The 11,087-nt window shown below is 35.8% G+C and overlaps 1 protein-coding gene across 1 annotated transcript in view; it reads right to left on the bottom strand.

Annotated features, from left to right (window-relative positions):
* Positions 1–352: 352 nt before the first annotated feature.
* The window catches only part of DNAH12 (dynein axonemal heavy chain 12), a 60,230-nt gene continuing 49,495 nt past the window's right edge, over positions 353–11,087 (bottom strand). The window contains exons 61-74 of the mRNA XM_033071221.2: positions 10,627–10,785; positions 9,525–9,669; positions 8,554–8,704; positions 8,049–8,302; positions 7,370–7,510; positions 6,500–6,637; positions 5,411–5,644; positions 4,852–5,037; positions 4,225–4,328; positions 2,996–3,200; positions 2,689–2,826; positions 2,124–2,215; positions 1,752–1,819; positions 353–906 (exon numbers count right to left, since the gene is read on the bottom strand). Of these exons, the coding sequence (XP_032927112.1) occupies positions 716–906; positions 1,752–1,819; positions 2,124–2,215; positions 2,689–2,826; positions 2,996–3,200; positions 4,225–4,328; positions 4,852–5,037; positions 5,411–5,644; positions 6,500–6,637; positions 7,370–7,510; positions 8,049–8,302; positions 8,554–8,704; positions 9,525–9,669; positions 10,627–10,785 (2,206 nt within the window). The 3' untranslated portion in view covers positions 353–715. The remainder of the gene's footprint in view (positions 907–1,751; positions 1,820–2,123; positions 2,216–2,688; positions 2,827–2,995; positions 3,201–4,224; positions 4,329–4,851; positions 5,038–5,410; positions 5,645–6,499; positions 6,638–7,369; positions 7,511–8,048; positions 8,303–8,553; positions 8,705–9,524; positions 9,670–10,626; positions 10,786–11,087) is intronic.

The following is an 11,087-nucleotide window of genomic DNA, read 5'->3' as shown; positions in this document are numbered from 1 at the left end:
CAAGTAAAACATCTATTAAAATTATTACTTGTTCCTGATTGCTTCATCATAATTCTCATTAATATAAATAGAAAAGCAATTGAAAAATAGAATTTTTAAAGAGAAAAGCAGTTTCAGAAAGACAGACACTGGTTCAACACCCAATAAGCAGGGAAAGGAGAGATACAGATGCCCAGTTGTAATAGTGATGGTAGGATGGAGTGAGACCTTTATGTGCTTCAGTTAGTCCTACTGTACTTCATAGAGGGATCCATACACAGAACAGATTATGCCTGTATCCGAATGCAAGGTGGAAACAGTTCTTTGCTAGAGGAGATGTAGAAAAAATGCTTGAGTAATGTTTTTATATTATTTTTAAAGAAAACAAAAGTGCAGAATCAAGTTTATTACCTGTAATGTTTCTCTCAAAGCGCAGACTACTTTCATTTCCCATGAAAATACATTTTGTGATATTCAACTAATGCACAAAAAAGATGTCCACATTTTAATAATATCACCAAGGGCTAAAATCCTAGTTGTACTGCTTACAGATTGTAAAGATGGTCATATTAATAATACACACTTAATATAAAAGCCTGGGGGTGAGAAAGTATTTGTATGCCTTCTTACAACACAGAAACCTCCAGATGTTTCTTTTATACACTAAATCCCACTTCCTCTGTAAGCCAGCAAAGAGAACAAGATGTTGTGAAGTCTGTATGTGAGCTGTCTGCAGTCAGTCATCCAGCTGGCACAGCAAGGCTACACCTCTCTTGATCCAGTGCTGGACTGGCTGGTCTGTGTTGAGCCTCAAAGCGATGACGAAGTTTGTGGAATGCCCAGTGGTGGACAGGACCCCTTTGCGCTCGCTTGTCTTGTACAGGGGGCAAACATAGGCAGAAGACTTCTTTATGTCTGATTTTACAGCTTCAAAAAAAACCCCAAAATAATGCATTACATTCAGCAGATCTATTAGTAGAAACATAATCTACATGTATATGTAAAGTATTTACAGTAATATCTTTAAAGGTCAATAAATATACAAAATTTTTTTTCTGAGCAACAGAATAAAACTATCCAGCTGCTTCTTGTTGTGTTTTCTTGTGTGGTTTGTTTTGTTCTTAAATCCAACTAATTTAGCTAAATTTATTTTCAGGACTTGATGCCTTCCTGTGATTCTACCAGCTTTGTAATACTCAAAGACACATTAAAATTTGAATAGTTACCTAGTTAATACATAGCTTATCCATGAGTTTTTCACAGCTCTACAAGAATTCTGGTCTGGTTGTCAGAGAACCTAATTGCAATTCAAATCATTTGAGATCCAAGAACAGAACTCTGCAGGAACTCTTTGTATGCCCCAACTGCTTGCACGGAACTTGTGCAAAGCATAAAATCATGCAGGTATGAACAAATTCATCCAACCTCAAGAAAAGGTACAAGCAGAAAAAGTGGTAAATTTTAATATTGCCTATTGCTAACACTTAAGTTGCAGCAGTTGCAGTACTGAGTCCTGATTTTGTACATAAATAAAAACAGGGATTTACTCCTCTCAATCAAAGAAAATAAAACTTGTGAAAATTAACTTACTAGTAGGAAAGACAGCTATCACAGAGCTTAAAATAACCTGAGCAAACCCTGCTAAATCACATAAGGTAAAACAGCCTCTGTAAGTCAGTCAAAATTCTCCCCAGTGATCTTCAGTAAAAAAAGGAAACCACTGTTTCAATTTCTTGTTGAACAGCTCACACATCAGGAGAAATCATACTCACTAGGCTTTATCCAAATGATCGGCATGGCATCAAAGAGCACTTTGGGATACTGCTCAGTTAACATTCCCCTGGAAAGAGAAAGGGATTTTTTTTTTTTGGAGAAAGGGTTTTTATCTTGGGAACAAGTGCACACACAGTGCCACATATGCAAAGTAATTGTGGTTTCAGGGGTGTGGTGGGCTGGGTGGGTTTTTTGGTTGCTACTTGCTTGTCTGATCGGTTTTTTCCCCCCATTTTCCATGCATGAAAGAGTACTTAATTTGGTGTGTTATTTCAATAATATGAAAAGTATCACTTAAATAATTTAAACCAGTCTTGTTTGAGCACTACAAAAAGCTTTCCAGAAGCACAGTAAAACACTTGGCTACTGACTTGGTCCTGTCCCAGCGAGCTCCATCTAAAAATAATCCATGGATGTAAACACCGTCCTCTGGAGCAGTATCAGCAGTATCCTGAGGAATAACCTGCAGGAAAGAAGTGTTGCAAGTCATTAAACTCTCACAGCTCTTCGCTTTTTGAGTTACTATGCCAACTGCCAATTTTCAGAGCAAACCAAACTGAGTGTAATACAGTAACCCTTCCTTTCAATGCTATTTTTATACATATCTGTAGAGACAGCAGACTTCTCTGCTGTTCTCTGGGTTTGCTCATTATCTTTGCTGTAGGTTATAAAATGAGCCTTTAATCACACAGAAAAATATACACTGGATAAGATGTTTTCTTGAGTGGAGTTCTAGGTCCAGTGAGAGAATTACTTTTAATCACTTTGAGAATACCACTTCTACAGAGGTTATTTAGCCTGCCAGTCTTATCAAATATGTATCTTCAGACTGCAGTCAGTTGCAAAATGAATCTTCCAGTTAGGATTTATTTACTACATCTCACCACAACATCAGGACTCAGATTAATAAAATACTAATTTATAGTTTATCCATACCTCAAATTCATATCCTAGAAGGTCAATAGGGATCCTGTGCTTCCTAGCATAGTTTTGCATGGCTCCAGTTAGGAAAGCTTGAGTAAAATAGAATCCTGACAGCCAAAAAACAGCAGGCTTCCCTAATTCATACCAGTCCTGGAGAGAGGAAAGCAGTACAGTGAACAATTAGGAATCCCATACTCTCTATTTTCTACATAATTGTACTCAGAAAATCTAAACAAAGCCTTTCACTTCTTTCCCAATAAACACAAATTATATGGGAAAGTGGACTGAACAACTGGCAGCACTGCCCCTTGTACATTACCTGTAAAAACTTCAGCCTTGCTAGCAAATCCACAATATAGCTCCCCAATGGTTTTAGACTTGGGTATGAATGCTCTGCCCACTTCTCAGGAACTTTTCCAACAAGGAGACTGCCAGACAGAGCCTCCAGGGCAGCATCCATAACAACCAGTCCTTTAATGGCTTTCTTCAGGTTAATTAGAGTAATGCGAATAGTTCGGATTAAACTAGAATTAAAAAAACAAAACCAAAAAACAATTTTCACACATTCTGCATGATTTGTTAAACATGACTATGTCACTGGAAAAAAAGCAAAATAAGTGGATTATGGAGGCATCTATAGAACTTTTATAGCTTTTTAAATCCGTATAGATATCTGCACAGTAAACCACATCTGTAAAGTCATGCATTTGTGCATTAGTGCAGATTTATTTAAGACTAGGAGCAGTAATAAATTATTTTGTTATCTCTGATATCCTGAATTGTTTGGCAGGAGGGCAAATTTGGAACTCCAAATGTAGTCACTATATACTAGATGAAGGAAAAAGGTTTAGATTGCGAAAAAAGAGGTGGCTAGGGTGTACAGTAATGATAACCTGGAGACTTAAGGCCAGAGAGCACTTGGGAGAAAATTAAGCAGGAGATAAAAAGAGACAAATAGGAAAGAAGGAGGACAGAGAAAAACCAGAAAGAAGGAATGGAGAGGCAGGTGAAAATAAGAAAGAAAATTAGGAAAAAGTCAAAAAGGAGATTGAGGACCCAAAGAGAAAAATAAATGCAGTTTAAAAAAAAAAAGCAAACAGAAGCACATGAGAAAATTAAGAAACAAACAAAAATATCTCCATAACAGAAAACATTTCATAAACTATAACTGTGTATGTAGAGTCTCTAACTCCTTTACAGGTCAGAAATATGAGGAAAATAAAATACAATGAAGGTAAAGATGGCAAAATGGAAAGGGAAGTTAAAAAAAAAAATACAGCTTGCATTCTCTTTTCCCAGTACTTCCTCATATTCCCTTCTTTTCTCTTTCACTTAATTTTGCCACTTCATTTTTCCTGCATCTATCCTACACTCTGACCCTCCACAAGAAGCAAGGGTGTTAGGACTGCAGATATCACTGCAGGCAATTAGAAGGGAAGAAAAAAAACATTTCACACAACATAGAGCTTGCAGAATATGATTTGCAAGAAATATTTTTCTGCAAATGGAATGATTTCTGGTAAATTTAATAAATTAGAACATTCTTACTGGTTAAATCTTTCCATTTCTTGCACAAGCACAGTGTTCATACTTTCTTCATATCTCACAGGATATTTAATTAGGCAACTTTCAATGTCAAAATCCTTTGGAAGCTGTAAAGGACAACACATTTGGAAATAATTCCATATATCACTATGATTATACATTAAAGGTATGCAAATGTGAAAATTTGCAGGGCAATAGAAATCACTAAACGTTCTGATTAGTATCTCAACAATACAGGATTCAGTAGTTCAATCTAAACAAAAATTTGAGGGATTTGAATGTTAATTTTCTTGAAAAACACCTAACATTTTTAATATAATGAAAAGTTATGAATATGCTTCTATTTATTAATTTAAAATTTGTTCATGTGAATTAATCAAATGTTCTTTCACATTCTGTTTGCTCTGTTTTCTCTCTTTCTCCTGTCTTCTGCCTGTTTAATAAAATTTCTTTCAACTGAAATATAGTTGTGGTCTGTTACAGCCACACAAATTCTTACTTTCACATTTCACTAAACTCCTTTCAGAATGCTTTTCTTTCAACATGAAATCTACTTTACAGTGAAGATTCTAGTTAAAGAAATTCTGCTTTGTAAAAAGATAAATTGAAGTCATTTGTATAATACAATACCTTGCTGAGAATATCATCTGCAATTGCATAAAGAGTGCTGTCACCACCCCCAGAAGTTCCCTGAGTGCCTCCTCCTTGTGTTAAAAGCAGAGATTCAAAGATGGTCTTAGTTTGCTGAAGATCTTTTGCAATATCCACATTTTCATGCAAGCCAAATACCTCTGGGTGCTGAGTAAAGGGAAGATTCTAGGATAAAATAAAAAAATGTTTGGGTGACATGAAGCAGGAGGAATCTGACCCAAGGTTTCTTTAAGAAGTTGAATGAAAAACTATCACTGACTTCAACTGCAGACACAATTACTGCTGATAGAGCCACCACCTCTCATACAGAAAGTAATTTCCAAGGAATGCAATCAATTATCTATGCTACACATCCTCCTATCTACTCACTAATTCCCTCTCCAAAATATTTGAAATCATGACAAGGATCATACAAGGACACCAGGCAAAAAACAGAGCACACAAGGAACTGTGCTGTAAAACTACCTCTTTAAACCTTGAAGCATTGCTTTCTTAGCACATCAGTGTAACAGTGCAAAATCTTGTTGCTACTTTTTACCTTAATAAACTCAATGTATTCCTCATATGTGCCTTTGGGTGGAGCATAGTAGTTGCCACTGGGAGAGAAAGTGTACCGAGGATTTTCAATTATATCTGGGTTATAGAAGTCATCAAGCATTGTCAGCAGCAAACGTCTGTCCCAGTCATCTGTCACTCGACCTCCATAGTTACACTCACCAGTCAGGTAAGAGACAGCTTCAAAAGGAACATGGTTGTACTCATTGATGAATAACTGAAACAGAAAGAAGAGCAACTCTAGAGACTTGCAGTATCTGCTAAACAACAGCATGACCTAACAGATAAAAGGCTGGAAGCCACAGCATGGGTGAACTGCAGCTTATGGAGTTTTCTTCCTTGGTGCTGGAAATCCAAATTTTGAAATCTTATTTTCAGGTAAAAATTATTGTTTAAAATCAAGACAAGTTAAAAGTAAGAGACTCTTACAAATACCAAAATTACTTAATAATCCAAGTAATTCCTGAATTATTCACCAGTGGATGGTTTATCCAGTTCAGACTTTGAAGATGGACACTTTCCTGCACCAGAAATAAAAATGTGTTTCACTTTATTTATCTTTTAATCTTCCTCCAATCACATTCATTAATTTCTTGGTAACTTTTTCTAATCTTCAGCCTCAATTTCTGTAATTCAGTTTTAACTCTCCTGACTTTCCTACAGAGTGCCTATAAAAGGTTCAAGGTCAAGTACTGTTCACTGTCTCCTCTTGGGGAAGGAGAATAATCTGAGGTTTTGTTAACTACCAAGACACATGTAAAAAAATTCCTCCTACTAACCACCCTAATAGGTCATTGATATGTGCTACTTAAACAGTGAGCTCTTGTACATAATAAATTTAACTTTTATAATACACATATATATTCATTACATTCCATATGTCTGTAGAAATCTGAACTTTTTATATAATTTGTAATTTCGAAAGTATTTATAACATGATTGACATTCCTTGCCTTTACAGCTGAAGTCCTGAATATCTATGAACATTTGAGGTAACTTCAGTGTATTGCTCCTTGTGACTCCCAGCTGAGCTTTGCAACATCAGAGTTTAGGAGGTAATCAGTGATTTTACCTGCAGTTGTCTGATACTGATTCTCAAGTCAGATTCATTAAATCCATAGGGTATATTCCAACCAAGGGGCCCAAACTTCCTTCTCTCCTGAACAAGAGCATGGAAGAAACAAACTCCAAACAGTAGTTTCTCCCATATCTTTGAGAAAAACAAAAGAAAAATGTATTATTAACTAGCCTATAAGCTCATGGTAGTGAGTAACTTGTGTAGTGAGCAGCCTTGGATTATCACTTCCCACTCAGGTATAAATCCAAGCCACCACTAAGTACCTTGTGGTTTTTGGCTTGGGAACAAGTACACACACAGTGCCCCATATGCAAGCACATTTAGCCAGTTCCTCAAGTACCATGATATTCTTTAATGTATAGGGCAACTGACTTCATAATTCCAATAGCACCAGATATTTATTTTTAAGGTTCATTAGAAAAGATACAAATGTATTTTTAAAGCAAGTCCTTAGGTGCAGTCACGCCTATGTATATTGATAACTCATATCTCTGATCCCACTGTTTTTCACTTCCCTCACAGCTAATAATTAGCTAAATTGTTCACCAGGTATCAATAAGATTTATGGGCACTGCAGTATTTGGTCCCTGGTAGCAAGAGAAAGTCTCCTTAGTGCTTATCATCTCAGTAATGACAGACATGCCCTTCTAATCAATGTTCAGAGTCCATGTACACTGTTAACTATGTGTGTGTAGCAGGTAAGTGATTTAATAAAGCCTAAGAAACCATTTAAAATATTGCTACACAAAATTACCTGGCAGAGGTAATTCCTAACTAATGATATTTATCACTGCAAAACCTAAAATCACAACCACAGTAAAAATTTTAGCTTATAATTATTCACTCAAGGGATAGGCACATTACCAGCTCCTTTCCAGGGCATCCAGCAAAGAATTCAGGATCAGAAATAGGATCAGAAAGAAATGACTGAAGTAGGTTTAAACGGAGACCAGTAGGAGGTTCATTTGTCATCTTCACTCCATTCTGCAGAATGGTTACTGGAAACTAGAAAAAAAAAAGAGCAAAAGGGCATTCAGAAAGAGTGGAACAGATCCTATATTAACAATATACTATTATTCTGGTTTTTTTACATAAACAACTATCTGCAAGAAATTATATTTTAAAGGGCAACAGCTTATAAAAAATTCTCCAAGGCATCAAGAAACTAAGACTCTGCTGTACATAACAAACCTGTATTTTAAAACATTCTCTTGGTATTCAACACTTCACAATCAATAAATTTTTGAATTTATGTGAGAGCCAAAAAAACCTTCTTAATCATATATGCTTACAGATTGTTATTCCATTGAGCAATACACAAAATATTGCACATCACAGTATCAAAATATTAGAAAAGAAGTTCAATAATTAATGTTTATAATTATTTTTAAATGTCCTTTCTTTGTTAAATTATTTCTTCAAAGCTTCATTGGATTTCAGAGAAGTTTTGTATTATCAGTCCATTCAGGTATACAAAAATCCCCTAAAAATGCCATCAACTTTCCCTTTCCCTAGACAGAGATTATTGGTACCATGCATATACCTTTGGTGAAGGGTAACTTGTAAGCCAAAGTCTGAATTCTGGGTGACATTTTTCACTGTCAAGCTCCTCACATATTTTTTCCAGCATTGGCATCCAGGAGACAGCTAAATGACAATTTTGTAAACAAACCCATGTTCCTTCTTCCATTCCTGTTTGAATCATTTTTGTAGCTATTGGTCCTTGTCCTTGTCCTAATGAGATGGACTGAAACTTATCTCCTACCATCTCTCTGTCATTTGCCAATTTGAGGAGGCCTTGAACAGAAAGCATAAGATTTTAGCACTCATACATTAAAAAGAGGTTATGTCAGGAAAAAAATAAAATTTAAAAACTTCCATTATTATTTTGCTTACATGTACATACAAATTCCCATTTTGAAAGGGCACAGAATTCCACCAGTCTGACATAATACACTCAAATCTACTTGCAGAAAGTGCAAAATAATCCTCCCTGTGTATTGAAGGGGAATTTGAGGTCCCTATTTTCACTTTCTGTGTATACTTACTAGACATAGGATCTGCTCCTGGAGATAGCACAAATATTAAAGGGACTGTAGCAGTTGAGTCTAAGTAACTTTTTGCTAGATCAAATGGTGGTGGCTCTACAAATTTCTTCCCCAGTTTCTCAGTAACAAATATTGTTATAGCTGGACCAATCTGGTAAAAAAAAAAAAAAAAGCAAATACAAACCATTAACACAGACATAACTGCACATCTGACACTGTCTTCATGCCAAATTCCCAAGCCTGCAGAAACGTCTCTGATTTGCAGAGATTTGAGACCAGTCTTGCAGAATAATCCAGAAGCAGAGGTTTCACCTCTTTTTGATACCTTCCTCCTTAAATTTTCCTTACAAGAGGAATAATAATGTTTTTAGAAAATACAGAATAACATAGCTCATATAAATAATATTAAATAACATTAAGACTTTGTTTCAGGCTTTTCCTGATGTGGAGGCAAGCACATTCTCCCATAGGAAATATTAATGTAATTATTTTTAATTAATTCAAGGGAGTAAATGCAATGTGCCTAAAATTCTAACACTGATAGCTCCTAAAGAATATGTAATACAATTTGTTAAGTGCACCAAAGGCAGAATTTCTTGAAAGTTCATCTTGGTCATTCAAATCAACACAATTTATTTCTTTTTGCCTTTACAGTCATTTGCATGAAAGCACATGGTATTAGATAACCTGTTCTCAGGTATATTGAGTGCACCAGGAAAAAATACTCCATGAAAAAATACTTCAAGAGAGCTAGAACAATGAGAATCCTCCAAAAGATTCATTAAATCACATCAGAAAGAAAGATTTCGGCTGATGCTTGTGGTGTTTATATTGGTCACTTGAAAAATAAAAACAGCATTTACTTTCTTAATAAATATGATGAAGAACAGATTAATTACTGGAACAGGAAGGGCAAACTATGCTACAAGGTATGGCACAGTCTGCAAACATGCCATAACAGATCATTTTACCTTGTCTGGTCTTAAGCACCGAAGAACGATCATCTTCTGTAATTCAGATAATGTATTATTCCACTCATCTGGTAATGGGAAGTTGTGGGGCTCTTTGCTATCGTACATTTTTTGCCATTCACCTATATTTGCAGAGACATGAATCCTAGAGAAAGAAAACACAAGTACTATGAATACTTGGAGTCTTTTTCTTACGTTTATCAAAGGCAAATTACATTATATTGTCACACTTCTTATCTACATCAGAAAATAATCCCATAGTTGAGCTTCTCCATGCTGAAAGGTGAAAAGTATCATTCCACCATGCTGCTGAGGAGAGGCTCCACCTGAAAGGTTCTACCTTGACAATAAATTCTGTCTGTTCCTCCAGCCAGTGCTGCTTGGACCTTCATAGGTCTGGGTGAATTTTCTGCCTCCGCTATTTCAGGGAAACAGCACACTTTGACTGAAGAAAATTACCAGGAAATTCAACTAGGGAACAAAAATTATTTTCCTTCACACAACATGCAGAGTATGTCCTTGGCAATGGGGTCTCATCATCACTAAAACTCCAAAGGGGCTGAAACACAAAACAACCTCAAAGAACTTCTAAGAAAGCAGTGTTACTGAACTCAGATACAGATGCTCTAAATATTTGCAATCAGTCAGCTAACTTATGGAAGTCTCATACAGCTATGCTGTCTCCAGAACTTGATGTTAAATTCTATTTAAACCCAGGGTGAAACTGTACTGAATTCAGGAGTTTACTAGAAAAACTCCTTCCCCAGAACTGCAGTGGAATTCAGCTACATGTACCATCTCTGGCTTACACTGAACCCTTACAACACTGTTTCTCTACCATGAAGATATTTCAAAAGAAAAGTTTATTTAGGCACTGCCTCAAATAATTTAGAAAAAATACTTTTATTAAATAATATTATAATTAGTGATCTGACTGATAGGAGTAAGTGAAGCAAACATAATGAAAAAAGGGGGCTGGTTTCATCCCACTTGCATTCTAGCACTGATATGGAAAACACAGCAAACATTTCTTTCAGCTTGTTACATATATATTGGTCCAGAAAACCAATTCAGGCCAATTCACATCAGTATTTTACCATACCTCAGTCTTCTCAGAGCTGGGAATTCACTTGCACGACATAATTCATCCCAGCTCTTATCTGATAGCCAAGATGGATCTGGATTCTTGTGCTCATTCTTGAGGCCCACACCTCCAGTTAGTAAGAACATAAACTCTTGATGTTCTATTTCATTATTAGCCCTATATAAAAAAAAATAAAATCAGTAATTGAGATAAAATTTCGTTAATATAAACAGTAGTTTTAAATTAATTACACTTCACTGCCCATTAAGAATGCTTCTACTGCAGTAAGAGCGGAGATCAGCTATATTATTAAAAAACTGCATGATAAAAATGTCTGATTAAGACTAAAGTAAGGGTTTCAAGAGGTGAGTCTTAGAATCAATTAATCGTTTAGGTTGAAAAAGACCTTTGAGATCAAGTCCAACCATTAACCCAGCATTGTCAAGCTATAACTAACCCATGTCCCTCAGTGCCACATC

This window comes from Catharus ustulatus, chromosome 13, assembly GCF_009819885.2.
Source record: "Catharus ustulatus isolate bCatUst1 chromosome 13, bCatUst1.pri.v2, whole genome shotgun sequence".
Taxonomy (NCBI): Eukaryota; Metazoa; Chordata; class Aves; order Passeriformes; family Turdidae; genus Catharus; species Catharus ustulatus.
This window is presented reverse-complemented; position numbering and strand designations above follow the sequence as displayed.